General features: G+C 40.6%; 1 protein-coding gene across 2 annotated transcripts in view; it reads left to right on the top strand.

Moving 5' to 3' along the window:
- RASSF3 (Ras association domain family member 3) overlaps positions 1 to 26,974 on the top strand; it is a 53,335-nt gene that overhangs the window by 8,290 nt on the left and 18,071 nt on the right. Inside the window, exon 1 of one of the 2 annotated variants that reach the window (XM_030238555.2) lies at positions 6,741 to 6,912. The exons of the other annotated variant lie outside the window; for it this stretch is intronic. Within the exon in view, the coding sequence (XP_030094415.1) occupies positions 6,904 to 6,912 (9 nt within the window). The 5' untranslated portion in view covers positions 6,741 to 6,903. Of the gene's footprint in view, positions 1 to 6,740; positions 6,913 to 26,974 lie in introns of those variants that run through there. 2 annotated transcript variants of the gene reach the window in all.

Here is a 26,974-nt window from a genome sequence, read left to right on the forward strand (position 1 = left end):
CTTCTCTGTCTCACTCTTTACCCACTCAGTAATTGTGGAAAATGCTGTTTGCAAGTGTGTTTCTTATATAAATTACATAAAATAATATACTAGGGGCAAATTACAAAGGCAGTTGTCTCTAATCTTTTATAGATATCCCTGTTGTCCATAATTAGGACTGCTTGTATTGTGATGTGTCTCCTCACTGATCCAAGGTGTGGTCAAGTGCATGGATGCACAGTTTAACCATGCTATAGTTTTCCTCATAGTGCACAGCCCTTGTGTCTTGTGTTTGCAATACACAATCAATACAGTCTCTCTAAAGCCTGATTGGTAATAATAAAAACTGAATATCAAGTTCTCCTCTGACTGAACATGATAGTTTGCCAAACATTTAAGTGCTTAATTTCATTTCTGCTGAAGCAGGAATCCCACGTTTTGACTTGTCCCCCTTGAAGTAAAGTTTGTAATAAAACAAATTTGTTAATACTTCACAAGTAGTTTAACACCTTTATTGATGGCTAATAACCTCTGTTGTAGAGGACTTCTTCTCAGTGACTTCTTATGTACAGTTGTGCCTAGGTCACATTGGCCTGTAAACTGGAAAGAGTTTAGTTCAGATGTTTCATTTAGAGCATTATTTTTCTCTTTTAGGGTTCCTCTCTTCTGAAGAATTTGATGCCTCAAGATCAAATGAACAGCTTGTCTTGCTGTTCAGTCCACTAGGAACTTGATTTGGTGTGTTCACTTAGATAAATAAGCTGAGACTCTGCAAGTCTTTTTGTTCACAGTTGCTTATCTAATTGTAAAATATTCTCATAGTTCATATGAGAAGCACCTGAAAGCCATATAAACTCCAGCTACTGCACTAGGGATTTCACCATGACCCATTGTGATTGTGTGTACAGAAATTGGCATATTCTTTGGCACTGCCTGAAAGATTAGGAATTTGGTGGTTGTGTATTGCATAATGGGAGAATTGGTCTGCATTGTTTCTCCTCATGATTTAAATTAGTAAGTTCAAGAATCAGTATTATTGAGATTAGCATAAGAGTCAGTGCAAATTTTCAAAACAGATGCAGTCTGAACTACTGTATTCCAATTTTTTATTATATTATTGATGTGTGGAAAGGTTATGTAATATAGGCATAGACAGGTATCTTATGTTACCATTTATGATAAAACATGTAAAAAACCCCCAACCCCGTTTTTTTGCATCTTTGATTGGCTTGCAAGTAGTAGAAAAGCTGACCTGTGGCAAGTGACCTAGGCTGTGCCTAAAATGCACAGCAGGTACATGCTGTAGCCAGCTGCAGGAACTGATCCCCCAGCTTTCCAGACTGGTGACTTAAAGAATAGTCAGCCCCTTTTCTGTTACCATGCACGTGTGTTTAACTTTGGAAAGCGGTGGAGAGCGAGGGTTTCTGCAGAAGGGTTTCTGGTTTTGTCAGGCTAGACTGTTGAACCTAAGTGTTGAAGACCAAGGAACAGAAATATGAACAGGAGGAAAGTTGGTTTTAATCCTGTCATACATACAGGCTCCCATTTCCATCACCAGGAGTACTTGGATTCAGAAATTAGACCCATGTGAAGGCTGTGATATAGCCAGGGGTAAATGCTGCTATAAGGGGATGCTCTTGAAAACTGCTAAAATAAGTCCCTAACTCTCCATGTGGCATGGACTTGGCAGCTGAAAGCTAGAAATAGGTATAACTGATAGTGAAGGATGAGGAGAAGGAGGGAATCTTTGTGTACAAGACTTGCTCCATCTCTTGAAGGATAATATGAGCACTTATCAACTGCTGAGAGCAAACTGGAGTAAATTATCCTGCATACATGTGAGGCATGGTAAAAGTCATTTGAGATGCAGAGTTGATTCGTGACTCTGTTGTCTTTTAGGAGCTCTGTTGGAAAGAAGGAAGAGAAAGTATTCTATCTGTCCTGCTGTAAGTGCAGTCTGAAAAATTGCCTGTTCATATTTCTGCATGTAGGATCGATGTCTTATGTCCTGTGGAAAAATACACAGCTTAAGCACAAATTCATGCTTGAGGCAGTTGCTCCATTAGGTACCCACGTAAAAGTGCTGGCAGTGTAGGAACAGCAGAGTCAGGGGAACATTAGTTGTGCAGGCAACCTGATGCAAGCAGTAACCAGACTCCCATGTAATCTATGCAAGAGAAATCTGCTTTATGAAGGGGAACTTGATCTTTCATTAAAGAAATCTTCTGGTCATGATTGTCACAGCTTTCACAGAGCCTAACTTAGCACAGTGTTACTTTTCTACTGCACTGTCTACATAAATTTGTAACTCTAAAGTCTAATTTTCTGTATTTAGAAGTTTATCGATCTCTTTGGGTTAATTTTGATGCAAAATCTAGTATTAGGGAGAGCTTGCAGTTTTTGCATGAGTTAGCAGGTCAGCTTAAGATGAACTGGGAATATTTAACTTGACATTCAGGGGTGCTTTATTTGTTGAATTAATTGAATGCCTTCTTCCCTTTCCAAGAATATGAGATATGGGGTGTTAACTAATGTCAGGAGCCTTAATCAATTATTTCTGTAATGAAAATAATTTAGCTGCTTTTAGACAGCCCGATAAGGAGATCTCAGGATCTAAGTAAATGGTTTCACAGTAGCTAGTTAAGATAGTCTTATGGAGTGGGGCTGTTGTAGGGTTCAAAGACTGAAATGTCTTTTGTTGTATTTGGTAATATAATTTAGTTATTTAGGTAGGTAATATATTTTAGTTATTTTAGAAGTGACTCTTAAAATACTGAATTACTTTTAGTTACCTTTTAGTCACTGTAGTGGTAAGAGACTACTGCATATGCATATGATTGTCAGAGGAGACAGCAAAGCTTCTGGACATCAGTCAGATAAATCTCTGAATCAGATAATCACATTATTCTAAATTTCATTTTTCTATTCTCATTGAATATAAGTTGAATTAATTTATGTGATTGGTTGCCTTTCTTAAGTTTTTTCTTTGAGCTCTATGACTACATTAAAAATTGTTCCTGAGCAATTTCCCACACTCCCCCCTGCTCCCCCTTATTTTTTCTTCAAGGTCCTAGCCAAGCAAGAGCTTGTTTAATTCTTTGGGTGCTAATTACTTTTCCTTCTTCTTTAAGTCTGCAATTGACTCACACTGCTGTTGCTTATAACAAGTGTAACAAGAATTGCTGATAAATATAAATACTTTCTCTAAACATTCTCCATATCAACTGCATATTATTGCTTTGGGGTCTGATTTGGCCTTCATGGGAACAAATTTGTTTTCACAGAAATTGAAAAATGGTATTAGTGTTCAGCTGACCATGTGATCTATTACTCTGAACTTTTGTTGGTCCCTTGCTTGCCTAGGAGGTATTTTTACTGCTTTAAAAATGTTAGCAAAATAAAATTCAGTTTAACTAAAACTACCATGTTTTACTTAAAGTATGTTAAAGAAAATATCTTCTGTAAAACTTTTAATTCTGAGCTGTAAATTACAACATTTTTCTTAAGTGAATGTTCAGTAGATTGTGTTGTCCAAGAGTGTAATAATTGGGAGAAATATTCTTATTGCTAACTCAAACCTGTGAGCAACAGGACTTCATTAAGCAGATTTAACTGTGGGTTTCTGGCTTTTTGTTGCTCTGGTCAGAATTCTTGTTCTGTAAAATGAAGCAGACAGTTCCTGTGCTTAGTATGGTGAGTTTTTTATATTCTGGATGAGGCTGGGTGCCAATTAGCCAGCCACTGTCTGCCCTTCACAGTGTAGACAGTTCTTATATCTTAGACCTGATCACAGCCTGTGTAACATTATCCCAAATAAATGCCAAGTATTTAGGCAAGGTGGAGAACCAGTGATGCTTTGTAAATCAGAGTGGCTCTGTTGCTAGCAGGGCATGTTCTACCAGGGTTTCTCTTTTGCTTTGCTAAACCATAGGGCACTTGTGATTGTCCCGATACTGTGATAGTTGGTTTGTTATAAAATGCAGGTAATTCCTGATATATACCTTTCTTAAGTTCTGAATGAGAATGGAACTGTCTCTAAAACCCTAAAAAAGTGTTCAGCTATCAGAAGATCAAGTAAGTTGGTTTGAAATACGGCAGGCTGTGTAATGCAAATTTGTTTGACTTCTTTATGATCACCAAGTCACAGTGAAGTTCCTGGGAGTTTTAATTCTGTGTTTTGTCATCAAAAAGCTGCTTTGTGCTCACCTGTGCCTGAGATGATCATGTGAAGGGTGTTTTCAGGCAGTAGTTATTGGCAGCACCCCCTTGGTTTGGCTCACTCCTGTCGGGTGTCCTTGGTTTTCCAGTTGCTGTTATGCTGTCCCCCACTGGCAGCAGTGGGCATGGGAGCTTTGGGGAGGAGTTTTATATCTGCTGAGCTGAATCCTGTGGAAGAATGATTTTTTTTCTCTTACTATGCTCCCCTGGAAGGAGTCATCCCACTTGCAAGGAGAGTTTAGGCACTCTTACAGTGCAAATCTATGCTTTGATGGTCATAGCAGGTGGGGATTCGACTATCCAAACTGTTCCGTTGTTCCACATGTTCCTGTGACTGAGGGGTGATAAGATGTGTCTTAATACAAATCTTGGAGGATTTAAATAACTTATAGGTTATTCCAGTAGAACAGAAGTTACATATTTAGAAATATCTTTCTGAAGATCTTCTGTGTTTGTCCAGTCATGGGCAAGAGTGATTAATAGAATTATATCGTAGGCTTTGTTTTATGGCAAGAGTTTGTGGGTTTGTCTACACTGACAGCTGCTTTTGAATTCATGTGAATGTGTTCACATGGTGGGAAGCTTATCTCAGGATGGGGGAACATAACTGTTTATATTGTGCTAAAAGGTTGATATGGGAAGTGAAACATCAAAGCAGTTTGTAATGCTCTGAAGTTTAAAACTCACAGTTAATTTAATTAAAAAATAATTAAAGGCACGTTTTTCCCCACCCCTGAATGCAGACCCCAAATATTCTTCAAAGCATATTTGATTTTAATGATTTGGTGATTTCCTCCCTGAGGCTTTTTTTAACTTGCCACTGGCATATAAAGATGTGGCTTTGAGTTGTAATGATAATAGATTATTAGTGCAGTAGGCGTTTGCCTCCTAAGACAGTAAAATGACATGTTCTGTAGAAATAGCCTTGTATTAAAAAAAAAATCCCGAACAGAGTGATTTTTCCTCTAGCAGTCTAAGTTCATTATACGCTTCTTTTTTAGTGATTTATAGCTTAAACTAGCTCCTGAAGCAGCTTGGTTAAATGCATGGTGTGGAACACTAGCATGCCACCCTTGTTTCTTCACTTTTTTCTTCTTTTGTCTCCTCCCCCTTGAATTCTAATGAAGGGTCCTGTTCTAAAATTAGTTTGATTTAAAATCAGCCTTTATGGCCAATGCTGGAAAAAAACATGTATTATGTAATACAGATATACTGCAGTAAGTAGTTGTAAAGTAGTTGTTTTGTGGAGACTATAGGATTGGAGCTCCGTGCTACCTGTCTGGATTTAACAAGTAGTAACCTGTATGTTTTCATCTTCAGAGATCTATCTGGAAGATAGAGTGGAAAACAACACCTTTCAGAAGGCATTTAACATTTGGTAGTAATCGTGTCAGAAACAAAAGACAGCAGAGAGGAGTATTTTTTACTGTAAGAGTAGTAAAACTAGCATTGGTGTTTCTTTCTGTTGTTGGTATGGGCATTACAGTGCACTAAGGGCAATGTCTCGGTCTTGTCACCCCAAGACAGGCAATCATTAGAAATGTGGTGCCATTCCCTGGATATGGGAAGGAGCCGTGTTTTTTAGGTACTTGCAGAGATCCTTTCTCATTCTGCACACACTCCTGAGTAACGTGCTCTGGGAGACCCTGCTTGAATGGAGAGGCTGTGCTGGTTAATCTCCAGTGGTCCCTCCCAGTGTTACTCATTCTGTGATTCTTCCTTGTCTCCTTGCTCTGAGTTTCCAAAGGAACCTCAATACTGCCCTTCCAGAGAAATCCAAACTTTATTCTGACTATTCCGAACAGACAAGTGAAAAAGTCTGAAATATGGTGGGGATGCCATGCTGAAACTGAGCTGGAATTGGATCCCATTCTCTTTCAGATGTGTAACTCCAGAACACAACTTTCCTGGTCAGCGCTTGCTCTGTTCCCTCTTTGTTGTTCCTGTGCTTCCTGTGCATTTCCATGGCTGCATGCTCACAAAGATCTTCTAACCTGCAGTAGTAATTTGATTGCTAGTCTGCACAGGTTGTTGGTAAATAGGTTGGTGGGGTTTTCTTGGGTTCATAACTTCATCATACTTCACTTTTGTGAAGCAAAACATCTTGGTGAAAACACCATAAACTAAATTTTAAAGGTAAATTGTTTTAAGATGTAAAAGGTCAAAACAAAGGCTGGTGGAACTCACAGTGCTTGATTTTTTTAGGTGTTTTGTAGAAGGGGGGTGCCAAGTACTGCCAGGTTTCCAGTCTCCTAGATTTATCCTATGAACCACAGGAAACAAGTGATATCTCACAAGACAGAACACAAATGGATCATCTCAGAGCAGTTAGTCCTACCTCTGTTGTTCATGCCCTGTCATATCTCAGCCACACGCCTGCAAGGTGGATGCTGCAGGTTGAAGGCTGTTTCAGCGTGGCTGCCATTGCTTGAGCAGAGGGTGTGGTTCCACTGAAGCTTCAGTTTAATTAGGTAGGTTTTTGTTCAGATGTCTTCTTTCAATCAGATCTCTCTGTGGTTGCAAGAGGAACAACTCTGTTTCTGGAGCAGGTGGAGGAATGTACAGATGAGGAAACTGACTGAGAGGGTGGGACCACAAGAGGCTGGGCTTAGCTGGTGGAGCTGCACTTTGGGAGGGAAAGCCCCAGCTGAGGTGCAGTGAAGATGTGCCTTAGATTGTTTGGACAGATTTCTTAACTGGATAGACATGATACAGGTAGGCAGAAGGTGGAGAAGTCTGGACATTTTGGTTTTGTGTGGTTTTGGTTTGGCTTTTTTGTGGTGTTTGTTTTTATTCTTTTAATGAATAATGGTTCTGAAAGGAAGAAAGCAGTAGAACTTCTTGAATGGGAAATATGGTTTATGCTTTGGTATCTGACAGAAAGTAGTGCAGCAAATAGGATTGGAGTGTAAACCTTGGATTTACTTGCAGGTTCTTGATTTTCAAAATTCATGCATTTGTGTATTTCTATCTCTTTGTATTTTCTGTGGCTTTAGATTCCTCCCTTAATTGTTCCCTGTAACAGGTTTAACAGGCTGGCTCATCCATTTAGAGAATAAAGTTAAGGGCACTATTTTAAACATACTGAAAAGTATTTCAAATGTTATGCCATACCAAAAGGTAGTTGCATTCTTTCCTTGACCATCTTCAGTCTCCAACTGTTATAACATCTTTCCACTGCAAGTGTGAGCCTATTGATGGAAATTGGATGTTAGTCTTTTGCTTGTTGCCTTGCTTGCCAGTTTTGAGGGAAGGTTGGAAGGGATTTATTAATGTTTGACAAATGTATCATCAGTATTTATTTTCATGCCACTTCATAAAAAGTTACACTGCTGAAACTGTCTGCCTGTGGTAATGATTGTTGTAATCAACCTTACGCCATGATTTTGTTTTGTTGGTTTGGGCTTTACCGGTTATGGTGTGAACTGCACTTACTGCTGTTTTCACAAGTGTAAATACGGGCTGCTTTTTGGATGTAACTGCTTGAGAGGAAGAAAGTTCCTTTTACTGAATGGAAGACAGAAGAATATAGGTGAAGAAGCTGCAGCAAGGGAGGAGGCAGCTGCTCTTGGCAGGAGATCTTGATCTGCCAGGGTGGATCACTGGAAGAGAAGGCAGGCCTGAGCCTTCCTTCTGCCTTTCTTTAATCACAGAATTGGAACACTTGAGCATCTCAACTTCTGACTGTTCAATAATTTTATTTGCTAGTTTTAAAGAGGGAGAACATTACCTGGTTAGCACCTGGACAAACTAGAAGACCACATCAAGATTCTTTTTTTCTCTTTTTTTTTCCTTCTTTTTTCCTTCTGCCCCACAAGACTGAAAATAACAAATAGGACAGAGCTCAGATGAGTAAGGCGCTAGTGTTATCAAGAATGTGGTAGATAGCAGAGCTGTGTATGCTATTAATGAAAAGGAAATGATGAAGTTTAAAAAGTACATAAAATCATACTTCATTACTTGGCAGATTAGATCTATTTTTTTACCTTGCTTGTTTTCATTGTATGAGACACAAGATGTTCCCTCCCTTCCTTGTTCTCTTAAGTCTTTCTCTTACGGATGTGTGAATCTGCTTCAGGTATTTTGTTAAAACAAGGAACAAGTATGGACAGCTGCCAGGAGACTGGAGGGCACCTGCAGGAGCAGAAGGACCAAAACCTGACTGATGTTGTCAAGACCGGAAAGCATTTGATGGTTTTTTGATGGCAGTCTCATTTTGTAGTAGTCTCTGAATTCAGCACTTAGATGAATACAGTGCACTGGGGCACTCAGAAATCTGTCCAAATACTTAGATTTGAGCATAATCAGTTTTGGTTCTGACAGTCAATAATATTTCTTTGGAAGTAATTGCAAAGTCTGTTTTATTTCATTGAGAGCTGGAAAAGGGAGCCACTGGACTCAAAGAGTGTGTGTGTGTTTAGCCTTCAGGAGAAATGGAATGTACTAGTCAGGCTGAGGAGACCAGGTGACGGTGCATGGCCTGGCCTCTGTCACTTCCTTCTTTCCTGGCTCCAAGGTTCCCTGTGTGTAGTACCTGTGTGAAGAATTTGATCTCCCCTGGTCAAAGGGCTGATGTGAGCAGCTGTAAGAACCCCTGTGAGTGCTCCAGCTCAGCAGTGTGGCTGTGGCTGAGTCTCCACTCGCAGCAGGCATTTCACTCATGTCAGCTCAGTGCGCTGGCTTTGATAGGGGGCTCCTGCCGTGGCCTTGGAGAATTGGCCCTTCTCTCCAGAGAGCTCTGCCATGATCTGGGTACAGGATAGGGCATCTGGGTGACCAAGCTGCCTGGAAGGAAGGGGAGAGCTCTGGGTCAGCTTCTGTGCAGGTGAGGAATACTGGAGTTGAGAGGAGGCTGTGAGCGCTGTAGTTCGAGTGTTCAGTTCATTCCAGTTAGCACCACAAGAAGCTGGAGAGCCAGCATGCTGGGCCTCTTATCCCAAGAGAGAGGAGTCCAGAGAGCTGAACAGCAAGGAGAATGTCTGCAGAGAGCACCTGCTGGCAGCTGGAGCAGAGGTTTGCACACACGCTGGGTGCTGTGGCTGACCTCAGCAGGGCTGGTGGCCAGGCAGAGGTGGTGGTCTGTGTTGCCGCAGTGCAGTTGCGCTGGTTGGTGGAAGCTCTGAAGATGGTGACTTGATCTGAAAGGAATGATGAGTCTGGTCTGTGCTGTACAAACAGGGATGTTTATGAGAGCAGCTTATGTGTGAGGAGAGGTGTGCAGGGTGTTTTTGTCATCTTTTCTTCCAGTGACTGTTTTGTTGTGTGTCAGAACTGGCTGGACTAGCTTTATGCTGATACCATCAACTTTACTTTTGTATGTTCTTTTAGACGTCTTCCTTGGTGGCCTTGATGCCTGGAGAGGTCATAAAACAATACCTGGCTGGATGCAAATGCTTTTCAGATGATTTTTATCACTACCACTTACCAGACATCTCTTAAGCAAGCCTATTTATAAGCATTGGTATGTTGGGTAATTATTAACTGTAAATCCCTCCTGTTTGCTGCTTGGAGTCTTGAGGATAGTGGCTTATGGTAGACAGGTCATCAAATGTCCATGCAGAAGTCCAGAAACCCCAGCCTAATACTAGTCCATTGACTTCTCTTGCAGTATTAGGTGGATATCCTTAAGAGTTTAGATGTTGTTTAAAAGTGAAAGTCTTTTTTGTCAGAGTATGACTGTGCTAAAATTGAATGGACTTTATCCAACAGCCTTCAGGATGCTTTGGCTGTTCTTCAGAGAACTTGTTTGGAAGTAAATGTAAAAAATACAATTTTTTTCTCCTGAGTTAATGCAACCAATAAATGAAATATGTAGTAAATATATGAGTATTTAAAATTTGGGTGTTGACAGACAGCGAAAGTGGGTGAAAGACTGGAATTGGTAAAGCTGCTGTCCACTAATTGCACTTTTGTATTGCATATTTGCTAGTAAAAAGAAAAACTGTATCATTTAATTTTGGGCTAGACAGGCAAATGCCGACCAGTTGTGTGGAAGTGTTTGCTCTGGCAGCCTTCATTGCTTATGGGAGTCTTTGCTTATGACCTGAATTCTGGGAAGGTATCCAAGGCCTATGCAGGCTGAAGTGCTTATCTCTTGAGTGTTTTCTTTTCCTTTGCACAACAGAATACTCAGACCTGCTTAGCAAATGCAGACCTACTTAGCAAATGCCCATGCAATTATAGCTCTGTGTCCTATTTTAAATTCTCCTCCCGCCCCGCCAAGGCTATGCATTAGAAGATCTTGTTCTTCAGTTGCACTTTGTTCTTTTCCCCTTAAACCTTGATGGTGTCTCTTTTATTCTTCTAGTTTGAAAATATTCATAGTTAATCTTGTGGCTTATTTTCAAGGTGTGCTGTCATCTTGCATTCATCTCAGGAGGAAAAATTAATTTTCTGAGCAAAACAAGTTGTATTCTGTTTTTATTTGAACAGTTGCACAATTAACATAAACAAATGAAGAATTTTTGCTTTTGCATCCATTTTACTGATGTAACAGTAGCCTCTTGCAAGAAGCTGCTGTGAGAATGGTGTTTCTGTAACTCTTGAACTCCCTTTTCATTGCTGCTAGAGAGTTGTGTTGGCATAAAAGATCTGTGGTGTTCATGGAGAGCCCCTGTCTGGTGCCTGGGGAGGCTGAAAGCTCTTTGTGCATGGCACAAGTAGAAACACAAGTGGCAGAAGTATGAGTGGCTTTGTTGTCTCAATGTGGTATGTAGCTGTTTCAAAATCATTTGTTGCTGTGGAGGAGGTACAGCTTAGACAAAACCTTTCCTGACTAACTGCTTGTGGTAGGATCTCAAAACTGTCCTGGCTATCTATTTTTAGCTGTTTCCTGCAGGAGTGACACTTCCATTCACTCTTCTAAGCTTAGATAGTGTGTTGACTAGAACTCACAAAGGTCTGGAAACACATAGGTATTGAAGGTTCTACAGATCTTTAGCTAACCTGTAAGAAGGATTTGCAGAGGAACAAACCCCACTGGTGCTCCAGCCAGAAGGTTGGCAAATGCCATTTGAGACATCGGGGCAACAGCTCAAACGACAAGCTGTGCTATTTGTACAAGGGAGAACAGCTTGAATCACAACTTGCCTCTTTGGAGGCATCCATGTGGAAGTGTCATGTAGTATAGTTCAAAAGTTGTATGCAAGATCAAGGCAAATGGGGCTTTATTAGTTCTTTGCACTCAAACCACTTGGGGGTTTTCTTGTTGCCTTTTCAGAGGCTCCTGGAAGAATTTTCAGTATTGAGTGAAGCTAATGCTGTCGCTGACCTTGGGTCATTTGAATCAGAAAATGCTTTTAGAGCAGCCTTGCTTCTTTAGAACAAAGTAGGATTGGGAAGTTTTGAAAAGTTGGATAAATAACAATGTGTTTGTATGGCCTGTAGCAGCCTGGACTCTTTATGGCAGGGAGCATAGCAAGAGCTTTGTTCCACATTGCTGTCCTGGCCCTCCCTCTGGCATTGGTGGCACTCTGTGAGTGCTCAGTGTAGGGAAGGGAAATGGGATGTGTCCACTGCTGCTGACTGTGGCTGTGTTGTCAGTTCTATGTGTTTGTCTAGAGAAGAGTCAGGATCTTCAATGTGTTTACTCCCTTACACGGTGTTTGGCATAGTTCAGTTCATGCCTAGACAGCCAAGGGGCTGCTTAGTTTGAGGAGGCAATCTCCTTTTGTCTCAAAACAGTGGAAAGCTGTGAATGCTCCCAGTGAAGAAGGCTTGGTATTACCTTTTCACTGCACTTTTGAGTTTTTATTGCACTGCAAAGGTTATCCCATTATCCACTTTCCCTTTGGAGTTGCGGGTACTCCAGCATCCTTCCCATGCCCCAGCTGTGCCTCTCAGTGCTTCCTCTTCTGGATGAAGTGCTGCAGGAATTCAAAGGGCTTCTTCAGCCAGGAAGCTCCCGAGGTAGCCATGCTCAGCAGCAGGCCTGTCCTGGATTCTGGAAGGATTCTGGAGTGCTTTCCCCTAACCATTCTTATCATGAGACACAGATGAAAATGGGCAGATGCATCTTTAATGCATTTATAAACCTCAAAGGATTTGACTTTCTTTTAAAGCAGGCATCTGGCTTTGCGTTTCATACCTTGTTTTTCCTTGGTTACTTGAAAATCCCCATGTGGTCCATCCTGACTCACCTTTTGAAGATACTTATTGGAGATGATTTCCAACGATGAGTGGTATTTAGGAATGATTTTTAGAAGTGATTCGTTTTATTTCTGCAGAACTAATTTTCTGGAATAGCTCAAATCTGTCATTGGTACTGTAAACAACTCATGACACCTTGTGTGAAAAATCTGCTTCTAGATTCATTCTGTGTTGTGTGACAGAGACTGAAAGGCTCTTCAACAGTCTAGTTCCCTCTAGATGAGGCAAACACTGGAAAATCTTTTATTAGGAAAACCAGATCAAATATGTCTTCATGCCAATAATAGCTGTGTTTTTTAGAATTAAGCAAAGGGATGGCGTGTTTTGGTCTTTGCAATTCTCTGACCTGAATAAGTTTGTTTGTGGTGGTTTTGGGTTTGGTTTTTTTTCCTTAACCAGCAGTTGATATAAGAGGGACGTGGTTGAGAACTTCCTGGTCTCTAAATAAAATACCCTTCCATTTGTATATAGATCCAGGATACAATCTTTTGTATTTTGACAGAGAAAAAAATGTTTTCATTTTGCAGTTCATGTAGGAGATATTATTTAGTCATATATGATAGGTGCTATATGTCAGAACAGAGGATGCTGTTTTCTTAATCTCTTTGCTGCTTTTACCACTCCCATCTTTGGAAATTGGGATTCCTTTGGAGTTCTTCATTATTGTAAGTAGCTAAGTACATGTCTTAACTGGAACACGCAAATGACACTTTCTCTAGAGGCAAGTTAAATTGATTGGAAGCATGTTCAATTCTTTCCTTACTCTTAATTGTACTCTGGGATGTCAGGAAACTGATAGGCTGTCAAGGAAAGCTGGATGTATTTGCAGTGTCTGTAAAAACACCTTAAAGCAGGAAAACAGTTTTGAATAAAATAACAGAATATTCAAGTTTGTAATCTGGCTAAATTTCAGTATGTTTTGCATGTCTGCCTTTTATAGAGATGCTTCCTTTCGTACTGAGGATGTCTTGCTTCCTTGCCCCATCTCAGTAACTGCATAACATGACTTTGATGCTTTGAAGAAAGATGGTTCATTCTGCAGGGTGGAGTATAAGAAAATGATTTATAAGGAAATCATGAAGCACAGTAGGAAATGTTTTAAACATTAAGACTGATTAGAAATATTAATAAAGGAAACACTTCTTCTGAATGCGGAAGTGATACCTAGAGAAGGACAGGGTGACATTTGCAGTTCTGTAATTTTAAAATAGTTTCTGGATAAACTTTGCCCATTATTTGTTTCCAGTAGCTGTTGTTTTTATTGTTAATAGTCGACTACTGGACATAAGAGGTTCACATTTAAGTTAATTAGATGTATATCTTTCTAAGTGAGTGTGTGAAAATTCCGGTATGCACGAAACTTATTTCAGTGACCCTGTAATATCATAAAGGGCACATGGTGATTTCCATTATTTCAAGTAGCATTTTCCCGTACTAATTCTCTTCACTACAAGCCCGAAGTCAAAATTTGAATGGTGCTTTATCTGCTAAACCTCACAGCTGTCCCTTGCTTTAGAGCTGACAGTTCATTCAGGGTGCAGAGGAAATGCATCATCTGACTGAAGAAGTATTACATACAGTATTACAGTCTAGAGTGCGCAAACCCACACAGGCTTGAATCTGCTCTGGCACAAAGGTAATTTGTGAGGTTGTCCATTAGCTCCCAGTGAAAAAAAAATTCATCTGGGGATGGGGGGCTTGACAAGTTTGAAGTCGCATGGTGAATTTCTGAGGCTGGCTGCCAGTTGTCTGCTTAGGTGTGCCTGATGGCTCTGGCATCAATACTACAAGTTCTTCTACAGTTTTGTGCTTATACTGTTGCTGTTGATGTACTCTTACATATTATTGGGACTCAGGCTGTTTTCCCGAGGCAAGCATCTGCAGTCTTGGTGTCATACTTTCATACTAGATCTGCTCTTTTAATGCCTTCAGTCTTCCCAAAATGAAGTATACAGTTAGAATAGGAAGGAAAAAATTTGCATGTGTAGTTAATTTGATGCACTTTTTCAAATAGCTTCACTGATGGTGAAGAACATCTTCTTTCAAAACCCATGTTAATACTCCTGAAGTCTGGATTTCTTCTACATCTGATGGGTCGAGAGCCTTAGATTTGAACTTGTACATACTGGGATTTTGCCTATACTGTTTACTCAGGGAGCATTTTGAATGCTTCTTCAGTGCAGGAGGGAAGAGTCTTTTAAGGGTGAAGCAATGTAAAGGAATTCGGCAAAGACTGGGGCATGTCATTTGCAGGTTTGCGTAGAAATGCCTTTCATTTCTTGCTTTTAAGAAAAGGAACCAACCTAAACCCTAGAATACTTGTAAACAGAGCATTTGGCACGCATGGTGTGAGTGGGTCAGGAAGTTGTTGACTGAGCGGAGCCAGTTGAAGCTGCTGGAGAAAAGTCTTAAAGTACTCTGTGTATTGCCTGCTGTATTGCATGTACCTTGTTTTGTTAGCTTCGTTTTTCTTCTAGTTAGTTTCCTGACACATTATTGAGCTGACTTTCATTCACCAAGGATTTGATGAAATGCTGTGAGCCAGGGAAGGAAGTGAGACCCCACAGATGTAGGGAAGTGAAATACTTCCTATGTCCTTGAGAGCAACAAGAAGTTGCTGGGTTGTGTCACACCTGGGAAAACCTAGCACTCATGTTTGACCAAGTCTGGGTGATAACGCTGTGGTATTTGCTCCCTAGAGCAAATGAAAGCTGTTAGGACTCTTGTGTGACATGAATTGATGGCTGTGCTGCCCAGTGTAACATTGGTTCCATCCATTTTGCTTGCTTAAGCTGATACAGCCTTTGGTGGGGCTGTAGTGTGTGAGATCAGGGAACTCCAGTACCATGACTCATCTAGGCAAAAAGGGAGTGGGGCTGTTTGAGTATGTGTGCCAGCAAAAACGAATCTATCTCTGTTTGGAGCTTTAAGCTTGCCAGTCAGGATGCCTAGGACATGAGAAGGCTGATTGGGGTGTGGAGAGTTTTGCAATGCAAGGACTGGGTCCTGCGCTGTAGCTCTTGGCAGGGGCATGAGCTGCGGGGATGCCTTGGTGTTTCAGGAGGAGCTGCTGGAGGTTGAGCAGCATTTGTAGGCAGTAGCTTGGTATTAGCCATGTCAGAACATAGAGAACTTGTATGGGGGTTTTCTGCATCATACTGTTTCACTGCTTGTGCTTGCCTCTCTTCTCGTAATTTTCCCAGCTCCCCACAGCAGATGATTGACTAGACAATGTTGGGTTTTTTTAAATAAATGCCTTTCTTAAATGGTGATTTAAAGTGACACACAACACCATGCAGCGCCACCTACTCATAAGTCTTGAGCATTAAGAAAATACATGGTAGCCGCAATTCTAAATTACTTGCTACTGGGAAATCTAAAATTGGATGCACAGGCTTCAAGTCTGAAGATGTTATCTGTATTTTGGAGAGATCTAATGAAGAGTGTCTTTTTTCCAGAAGTACCTTTCATTGTTAGTCTGAATTAATATTATAGTGCATAATAGGCTCTTTGAAGCATTTTGTCATCTCATAAACAAATGTCATCTCTTCTAGGTGCTCTCTGTCTTTTCTCTTGGTTAGCTCTTCCTTCAGCTTTGTTAAAATGGCAAGAAATGACATGTCAAAAAATGGCAGAAAAATTTATCTTATTTTAAACAAAAAAAATTTGAGGTGAAACTACCATGTAATATTTTTACTTATATTCATATTTCACTTTTGCTGCTGCATGTGGAAGCTAATTTTTGTTGAAGTCTAACCATTTGTTGCTTAGTACTTAGAAAATACTTAGGCAGGTCATATTCAGAAGTAATTTGTAAGCATATTGAATCTGTCTGCCAAAGTTAGCTTAAATGCCATTTGAGAAAAACCAAATATGCAGTGATACCAAGCTTGCAGCAAGTGATGAGGGATGTTTTGTTTTCTGTGTTATTGCAGGCATACCATGGTATTAAATGTAAAGACAAGATAAGCATTAAGTTTTAAATTCGTAGTTCTTTTGAACTTTACTGTGGAAATAAGTTTTGTTGTTACAGGTTTGATACAGCAATAATGATAGGATTTTTTTCTTTAAAACAACTGACAGCTCTTTTCGCTACACCTTCAGAATAGTTGATGACAACTTCAAGCACTTGACACCTGTGAAAATCAGACTTCAAACTCTTGAAGTTTGGAAAAGCCTTTCAATCTCCTGACCTGTTAAATGTGATATTGAAATGAAAGGTGATTTGGAAAAAATACTTGGGGTCTCTAAGCCTCAAATTTAATACTACATTTAGCTTTCTTTTTTATAAACACTTCCTAAAATGGCTTAACTGTTGTGACAGGTACTTTTACAGAAAAAAAAAAACCACCAGTTTTTTTTTGACAGCAGTGCTTGCTTAGAAGCTTGCTTTACATATAACAATAGGAGCACCCTTGCCTTTTGCTTCAGCTTTCATTTGAAGTTAGTCAGTGACACTCAGCAGCTTCCTTTGAGACATGCAGTGGGTGCAGTGATGGCTGCCCCCAGATATATAAGGACATTTGGTGAATAAAGTGCGCCTCTGTAGGAAAAGAGCTGTCTTTCCCTTTCCTTTTTAACATGCATTTTAAATATCTTTAGCTTTTTTAACTGTTGAAAAGTGAAATGCTGCTTCCTTTTTCCTTGGTTTTCACAGTTAGTAGAGATAGACTGATTTCGATTATTAGTTAGCAGCAACCAACTCGTTTTGGTACCTCTGGATCACCAAACTGTACTGCCTCCACTGCTTTATCTTATTTACTCTATTATATGACCAAGGAAGCTGTGTTACTTAAATCACAGATCTGCTGACTAGTTGCAGTTGCTCTTTATCTTAATTTCCTTTTTTGCCTGCTATGTAGTGTGAGTGGTATCTTTAGGGAAAGGAGGAAATTGAAGTGATGTTTGTGCAGGCCAGACTGCTATAGCTTACTTTCATCTGTGTCCTCTGAGACTGGCCCAGGAAAGGCAGGAAGACAGCACCTGCTGCAGGGAGATCAAGTCATGTTTGTTGTACTAAACCAGAAGGAGGGTAAGCTGTAAACTAAGGCTGGGCCTTCCTGGGCATGGCATTGACTTCTGGAGAGCTGGAAGTCAGAAGTGTAGCAGTCTGTTTCCTGGCCTTCTAAAGCAGGTCCTTAGCCAGAGCTGAGGAGAAGTATCAGTATGTCCTGGACCATTGAACATTTCAACTGGGATACAATATAAATGGCTTCCCAACTGCTTCTCCAAAGTGTTTCCTCCCTAGACATGGACGCTGTGGTGGTGTGACTTTACTAGAAAACAGTTTTGTTTGTCATGGTGAACCATTGCCATGTCCAAAGAGCCCCCTGATTCGGAGGCATTTGTGGTGCAGGGAAGTGTTCATGATGTAGGAGCAGTGACTGTGGTTGCCTTCCATTAGTGGCCTGCATCTATTTTTGATTCCTCTTCCCCAACCCTACCTTAGCTGGTTTTGGGGTTTTTTTTTTTGCTCCCTTTGAGGATTTCTGTTTGCACATCTCCTGGGTGCAGCAGGATTGTCTTTTCCACCACGGTTTGAGTACTCACTACCATGTCTCTCCAAGCTGTTACACTTACTCAGCCTGTGTTGGCTAAGTGTCTGCAGCTTGAGCCTTTAGTCTCCTCCCTGCACTAGTACTTACTTTTCTTCAATCTCTGGTTCCTCTGAGAGCCATTTTTTTTCCTTTGTCAGATACCACAGCTACTAACCTGCTCTCCATGCAGGTACTTGTAGCCCTCAGTATTTACTCTCTGTAGCTGCTTCCTTCCTCAAATGCCAGTGTTTGTTTTAATCCCTGTGGGATAGGTCAGATAATCATTTGCACTTTCTTCCTGACACACTGTAGTTTGGTACCACCAGGTAATTTACATCATTCATCAAGTCTGTGCCTTTCAGAAGCTCTGTGTAGGAGGCCACTGAGTTTTTTCAACCAGATTAATTTCAGGAGCCTGCACCCCATGTGTTAGTGCAGCCACATCACAGGCTGTGACACCCACACTTGGCCTTCCCCAGATGTGCTCAGAGCAGGTGGGCACTAAGCCAGTTGCTCTCTGGGTGGCTGTGAGCTGTCCTTCAGAGGTCTGCTGGTAAAAACAAGATGGGGCATGAGAAGTCTTTTATGTAGGGAGGCTGTCAAAGAGACTTCTACTCCCTTCCTGCCGTGGGAGTTCCGAATTCCTGATCCTTTTCTTTCTGCAGATGCCCTCACTGGGGTGGTTTCTCAGTGTACCCTGACCCCAGGTGGTACATATTGCCCTTCTGATCTGCTGGCAGCTGCTTGCAGCAGCTCTATCCTGATGTGTAACCTGCTCTTTACTTCGAAAAAAGTTAATGTTCCATTATCTCTCCATGCATGCCTCAGCCCAAGGGTTTTCTGAGGGAAAGTTGTAACACAGGGCTGTAGTAGAATTTACAAAGTGTTGAGAGAAACTCGCTGATAAAGTAGATACTTCAGATGAAATAGAAGATACTTGTCTTTATCTTCTAATTCCCTGGGCTGTAGCTGTGTGTTGGTGCTACTCTGTGCAGAATTCTCTGAATTGTTCAATAGAGGCCAATGTGAGGAGCAGCATTGCCTCAGGGGATTGTATGATTTAAAATACACCCCTGCTATAAATGGCTGCAGATGGTGGTGGGATTCTTTGAGGCAGACTTTTATTCAAATACGACTTTCAAACAGCTATCCCACCACCCCCTCCCACCCTTCTCAGTACCAGTTTTTGGAAAAGGTGTCAAAATGAACAAGGGAAGGTTGTCTTTGGTTTTTGTTTTGCAGCTGCAAGGAAAACACTGTAAGACCTTGAGTTTCCTTTTTCTGTGGTGGCAGACTTAGCTCTTTGGTCTCTACCAGTGCCACTCTGCCTATTACTCAAGATTAGGGAAATGTAAACAAGTGTGCAAATGGGATTTTACAGTGTCTCTGTGTATTTTTAATGCATACCATATTTGTTGGAGGGTTGCCTGGTACACTGGGTTTGGTCCCCCCAGTACCCTGGAACACAGAAGCTGTTCTATTAGTTTCCAGCTGATAATTTTTCATTTGCTCAGGGATGGCATCCTGTTACATTGGCTTCCACACTGTATCTGATTACCTCCTGAAACATGAATGTCGTCTTGAACTCTTAGCCAGATACCCTATCTGCTCACATTTTTCTTTATTATCTTTTTAAGTGGTTTTGTTGTTGTTGTTTGAGGGGTTTTTTAAATGTTAGTTTCTTAATATCCTTTGCAGCAAGATGGATGGTAGTTCAACTGATTTTTCTTTTAGTTATTCTTTATTTGGTATCTCTACTTAGATTAGACCATCTATATTATGAGCTTTGCTTCCCATTTCTCCTTATTTCTTTGTCTGCCTATATTCAGGCAGAAATTGTGCCCTTTTTTGTAGTTTTTGGTTTTTTTTAAATTTTGTCCTTTATAGCAGGCTGTTAATGTTTACTGCATTTGAAAGGCAGATATTACAAAATGAGTTTCTGTCGTCAAAGGCTGTAAACAGAGGGAGTAATTCTTGCCTTTTGTTTTGCCCTAGCCAGATAGATGAGCTCTCATGTGCTTTAAGTATGTAGGATTTGCTGATTTACCTGTCAAAATGAAAACCAGCTGTAACAATTTGATACCTGTCTTATGGGTTGAAACAAGAGCTGTGTTTTCTAAAGATTGGCCAGCTATTTGGAATGCCAGGTTTTCTTTGAGAGAGAAGTTTCTTTGGCAGATGTTTTTTCCTCTTCAGTAGAGACCCTGGAACAGCTACTGTCTGCAGTGTCTTCTGTATGTGTGGTGGGCTGGCCATACTTTCTCCAGGGCAGCAGAAAACTTGTACTACTGCTTTTTCTGTGGGCTTCAAATGGAGCTCTGAAACAAGCTGATGGTGTTTTTAATACCAAAACAGATTTCAGGTTCAAGACTTGTGCTTGAAAGCTGTGACTTGAACAAGTGAGGGAAGAGTGCTATGGTCTTGCTAAACTTGAGGTAGCTCCCATCTTGTCAGATGCCTGGACAATGCACTCACATGGTGCTGAGACAGAACAGAGGAGAGCATTAGGAACAAGGAGAATGCAATTACTGTCTTTCAGTTGGGAGCAGCAATGTAAGTGATAACTAAAACATCTAAAGCAAGAAAATGTTTTTAAAAAAGCTAAAGTAATACTTCCCCCAAGAGATGAGAACTCTTGAAAAAAAGTCTTTTAAAGTTACCTGTGCTGCCATCAATTTTAATAAGAAAGTGAGAAAGCGTGATTCCTTTTTGCAGCGTTTCATCTCCTCATGAGCTTATTTTTCCATTCAAGTTCAACTTCTACATCTTCTGCTTTATCATAGATCTTGTAAAAATGAATAGTTGTTTAGCAGAATTCTTGTTGAGGTAGGAGTGTGTGTATGTACATATATATGTCTATATATATGTGTGTATATATATATATGCATGCCAGGGCTTAATATTTTAAAGTTAACTGTAACTGTTTCATCTGAAAACATCTCACTGTCCTTAAATGTAAAGTCTTGTCATAGTCTTCATAGATACTTAATGAATACTATCTCAGTAGTAATCCAGTTTTATATTGTGCTTTCTAGGTAATAAAATAATTATTTTATAAATGACCACATTAAAGTGTTTTTGTGTTTGTTTTTAAAAGCACTTGATAGCTAAGTTTGGAAAAGCCATTGTTATAATTCCTCCTTGTCTCTTTGGGTTAAGCTACAACTTTTCATTACATTATCACTTGCCAGCATCCCTCCCACAGACTCTTTGCCTCATCCAGCACACAGATTATATGCTGCTAATCTTGATGAGTCTTTCACATTCTCCTTATTGTAGAGTATGTGGCATAAAGCCATAAATTCCCTACTCAAAGCTTGCTTTAAAAGAAGAATTAATCATTTCAGCAGGGATTTTTTTTTCCTATGATATTTCACAAATGTTTGTGAACATGCCTTCCAATAATAACATATTAACAACAGCTTCTTCCCTTCTGCAAGTACACCACTGCTCATGTTTCTGGCTTTAAGTCAAAGTGTGTTTTGTGTTGTGGTTGAATTGGGTGATCCCTAGCTGCTTTACCTCGGGCTCTGTGCATGCCTCATCTGACAGTCATCTTGGTTGGCCAGCCCCACTTTGGGACCTGCTGTTTCTCTCTTGCACATTGCTGATGATATTCCCATTTGACATGGAAGCTGAAACATAAGAAACATATGAAGTCAAAAGCCAGATCTGTCTTAGAGGAGTGTTTGGGAATTACTAATGGTACATACTGGGGAAGAGTAAAAGAAATGGGGCAATTATGCAGTGATGTCCAGACAGAACACCTTTTAGCTTCTTCAATTTGCAGGCTGGGATGCTTTTTCCTGGGAGTTTTCTGGCTGCTTTTGCACCCATGTAGACTTGTAGTATCCCTAGAGTGCTGTGACATGGAATTCCACAGATCCACTTGCAAAAATCATGCTTTCTATGTTTTTGAAGTCTGCCTCTGGTGGATGTGACTGGGGTAGGATTCAGCTCTGGACTGAATGCACATATGCAGGTATGAGAATGCAAGTGTCTCACTGATGATGTTGGCAGCACAACTAAGAGCCATTCAGCCCACCACCAAGTCAGCCTGTGGGCTGGGACTCAGGACTTCTTAAACCATAGGTATCTAATGTTGTTTGGGGTACTGCTGGATGTGTATCCTGCCCAATCCTGTTGCCACTTGATAGGTTGCAGGCATCCAGCTAAACCTCTGACATATCTGCCTGCCCTGTGCAGGCATCGTGGATGTGCTAGGATTTATCACATACAGCACTTGTGTTTATCTTGTGGAATTAGCTCCTCTGTCTTATTGCATCACCTGGCATGGGAATTAAACTTTCCAGGTGTTTTGATCAGATTGGATTTGATCAGAGTCTTGTGTCCTGTCCTGTCCCCCGCTTTGCTCCCTCCTGTGTCTAGTAAGAATTGTCCTCTGCTTCTGATCTGGTTTGATCTACTGCTGTGACAGATTTCTGCATGTATCTCACATTGCAGAGAACTTGTGTGGCTTGCTTTGCTTGCAGATGTGAATGTTCATGACTCAGCAAATACTAATAATTCTCAGGTCTCAAGTCAGCTCCCCTGAAAGGAGAACCTGCCATTAGCAATCATCTCTGGATATTTTTGTGCTTTAAACTTCTTTTCAGGGCAGGGGTAGAACCTGTTCCTGCCAAGCCAAATTCACTTGAGAGGTTCCTCCTGCTGTTCCTTCCTTCTTTGCTGGGCTTCTTCCAGTTTCTGAAGCAAGGGAAGAAGAACCCTTGCCTCACAGACCCAGCCTCACAGTTACAGCTGCTTGATGAAAGTATCACACAGAACACCTAAAAAGGCTTGTGTTTGCAAGTGTGTGAGGAATATAGTGCTGCGTGTAGTGTGGAGGATAATACACTGCTGGTAATGCATAAATGAATTAGTTTGTACTATAGCTCTGTTGATGAGAATAAGTCTAACAATGCTGCTCAAAAAGATGGATGCATTTATTTAAAATGTAGGTGGACCTTGAATTGAGCAACAATTCTGAAACAGCAATAAAGCTTCCCTTTCAGCACATGGTCCTGACCTACTGTGCCTGTGCTAGCTTTCCCCACTGGTTCCCCGTCATCCTCATGGACTCCACAGCTTTCCCTGTGCAGTTGCAGCTGCTCCAGGGACACTCAGAGGAATTTCTGTCATGGACAAACCCATTTCCCTGCAGCTTCTCCCTCTGCTCTAGTGGAGCTGTTTGGCTGGAGTTTTGAGAGAGAGGAAAAATGTCTTCTTGATATGTAATGTTGTGAACCTTGGCTCAACCTTTTTAACATTAGTTGCAGTTGTGCTCAACTAAAAAAAGGCTGTTGCCTTCTGTGCGATTTCAGTCAGTGGATGCTTGTGTACTCATAAAGGTAATGGTTTGTGTTCTTTTAAAATAATCTGTTTGCAAATTATTGTTGCAAATTTGACTCTTGGGTGTTTGCTATATTTATCTTCTGAAAGCATTTTTAGTCTCTTTCCTTAGCTTTATTTTCAGTGAGATATACTTAAACCCATTACTTAGCGGTTGTGTTCAAGTTCATAGTAAAGCTTACAGCGTACACTTGCTGAGTGTTTCACTTCCAAAGGGCACACAGTTAAAACCTCACAGATTAAACCTCATCTTGAAACTGCATGTGTGTTCATGGCAAAATCAAAACTGGCTCTTCATTCCTGGTTTGAGTGCTGGAGTGAAAAATACAGACTTTCCCCATTACCAGCTGCAGAGACAGTAAATTAGAGGCCTCTTAAGGGACCAGGTGTCCCTTGGCAGCATTTTGATGTCTCTAGTTTCTAATAAACAAGCTGGATATTGGGAGTTTCTAAGTCAGTCTGGGTAGGGGGAGTGTTGCGTTCTGTTATTTATAAATCTAAATAAGCCTTGCTGTGCTCCTTTGCCTACTCTTTCTTCTGTTAATCCATAGTTTTTAATCTTGTTCAACTGGATTTGTTCAGTGCTTTTTTACTTCAAAACTATGCAGTCACTTAAACAGCTTGAGTCAAGACAGCAAATATCAGCGAGGGCTTGGACAGAAACTAAGATAATCTTCTGCAAACAGCTGTTGTGGTGGAGGGTGGCGGTAGCCCTTTCAGTGGGAGTACTCTGTGAACTGGAGCAGTCAGATCTGGAAGCTCTTGTAATGTTAGAAAAGTTAATGTGAGAATCAGTATTCTAGTGCCAGCATTCCTGATAACTTGGTATTTCAAAACATCCCATTAAATAGATGTATGGAACTCGGTGTAAACTGGAACACAAGAGTGCTGAGGTTATGGGTGCAGGGATGTTTGCTTGTTCTGTGTAATGTTTAGAAAAGTTTTGCTAAGCCTACTGTTTACAGCTGATTTGCAGAATATTCCCAGGAATGTACAGTTGCACTGGCAAGTTATTCTCTTAACCAGTAGTAGTTTGCAAAGAGATCCCAGAGGGAGTAGGAGAGTAGTTATGACCAGTCCTAATACACAGGAGCTTGTCTGATGCTCCCAGTTAAGTGGCAAGTCACTGCAAAGGGCTGGTATTCCCGTGCCTACCATTGGGGAGCCTCTCTCCACCCATCAGCTGCAGCAGCCAGTTGGTCATCTACCTAGAATCTATTATTAATTTGTAAAAGAATCTGCTTCTGCAGTGAAACATATTCTGTTACGTGATTCATTGACAACACCTGAACTAGTGAAAACAACCGCATCACTCCCTCATGATACTATATCTGCCAGTTTACATGCACGTGAATTCCCTTCAAAGCATTTAGAGATCAGGTTGGGCACAGGTGTTCTGGTAGGAAAACCAGATAGTGGTGGCTGGTGGTCTCCTGAGGTGTGCCTAGCAGGAGAGGAGGGGCAGTGGGATTAGTTCTGTTGAAAAAAAATAGGTTATTTCCTGCCCAGCTTCATCTTTCATGTCTTGGAGCGTGGAGTTGGGACTCTGGTGTCAGCAGGAAAGCACAATGCAGATAGAGTCTGCATAGTGTCTGCCCTCCTGTCAGATGCAGAGGGTCCTTTAGAAAGCCTCATCCCAGAGCAGGCTTTTTGGCTAGCCTGTGTATGGGCTGGGTTACTGCCGTATGTCTGTGTGGGAGGGTGGCTGGAAGCAGGTGTGCTTCATTTCTAACATAATTATGTGGCCATGTAAAACTGCTTAGGAGTACAAAAAGCAGAGGGCATTTTCTCCTCGTGTTACCAGTAACATCAAGATGTTGCTGGTCTTGATCACTCTTTCCTCAGGGTACGTACACCTGGTCTTCTTCTGACTCACTAGAAATGTGGTATTTCCTCATCTGGTTAAACCTTTGAGATGTTTGAGAGTCTTGTTAGTTTTTCAATACTGTAAATGAGTTAGATGTATGAGATTGAGAAATTGCAAACAAAATGCACCTTTACTGAAGCAAAACTGGAAGGTGTGGATGGCACCTCAAGTTGTATACCCCACAGCTTTATCTTTTCTTAGGATCACATACCTCCTTTGTAGTTTGCTTGTTTAGATTGCCTGTGTTCTTTTTCTGAAACGCTGAAGAGCTGTAGCTAGCTTCTTCCCACTTTGCATCATAAACACTATTTTCTTAAAAGCATGTAGTAAGGTCACTTTGTTCCTTTTTCGTGTTTCTACATTTTGATGTTGCCATGCCATTTTTTCTGAAAAGTTACCATTCCTGCATATGCCCATATGTTGGCATCAGTGTGTATCACTTAGTCAGCTTCTGTAAGTAACTACTTTGATTTTTGTTAATTTTTGCTAATTAATAAATGAAGAGTCCTGATGTTTTCATTAGGATTTCTAAATGAATAGTCCTAATAATCAAGGACTGTGCTCTGCCATTTTGAGAGACCTTTCTTATACTTGGGGTGCCATTTAGTTTTTGTGTAAACTTTCAACATTCATAATGTGGGACACAAGTGATCGAATGCTAAATTAATGCCTCTTAAACACCCTTTGCATTGTTCTCTTGTCTGTAGTTTTCTAGTTCTTCTCCCTGAGTTATAATATGTGCTGCATAGGGGAAACACCCGTGTGTTCCTCTCCCCATTCCCTACCCCTTACAACCAGGCATTACAGAATAACTTTTTATGTGAGCCCACAATGTTTGGCAATTTGAAAAGTTTTTGCTATCACATTAAGCAAAGACGTACTGGCAGAAATTTGGCTGAATTTCAGTGTTCTGGCAAAATTGCCTGTACAGGTTTGGAGCAGAAGAAATACCAATACTTTAATTAATTACACAGTTTGATTGAGGTAAAAGCTGAGGCCCCTCACATGTGGCAACTGGAGAGGTCTTGTTAGTGGACCTGTATTATATATGCTCAGTGGAAGAGTGGATGTGAACTGACTGGTCTGATTACAGGCTAATGCTTTTGTCTGTGTCAGAGGTTCCAGATATATTCTTAATTTTTCCAGCTCTCAGACTCCCCTTTACTTTGCAGCTTTAAATGTGCATGTTTATATTTGTAAGCTAAGAATGGCTCCTGTGATCTATAAACTTCTAATAAGATAAGATAGAGGTATAACTTTGTACCTTAACAACTGCAAGTTTAAAAACATAGGCAAATGCTGTGTTCCCAGTTTGGTGATGGTTTGTTTTTAGGTTTTTTTAACTTTTATTTTGATCTCCTTTTAAAATGGTGTTGATATCTGGTTGCATGCTTCATTTTATTGGCTAAAACCATGAGTTCTCAGTATTTTCTGTTAAAGTACAGGAAATGTTAACAAAATATTTCTGATACTTTTATTAAAAGGCAGTTGTGATTTTGCTTTGCAGAATTTATTGTTTATTTGAGGAAATTTTGATTGTACTGGTTTCAGCTTATCTGGTGCTTGTCCATAAGGTGACCCATCCTTTTCAATGGGTTCTGTCTTCTGAGTGTTTTCTCAGAGGGTGTGGTGGTACTGATTATTCTTATTAGCTCTAGCCAGGATTTTTTTTTAATGAAAAATTCTAGTAGACTCTTTTGCTTCCACCTGAAAGGCCTATCAGCTCTAGCAGATCTCACACCTTCATATGCTTCATAATTACATTTCCTGAAGCAGAAGTCAGGCTTAAGGAAAGGTGGAGTAGCAGCAGCGCTTCCTTGTGCCTGTAACATCCTGCCCATAAAGGCAGGGAAATAGCTGTTTGGAAAGGAAA

This window comes from Serinus canaria, chromosome 1A (assembly GCF_022539315.1).
Source record: "Serinus canaria isolate serCan28SL12 chromosome 1A, serCan2020, whole genome shotgun sequence".
NCBI classification, from domain to species: domain Eukaryota; kingdom Metazoa; phylum Chordata; class Aves; order Passeriformes; family Fringillidae; genus Serinus; species Serinus canaria.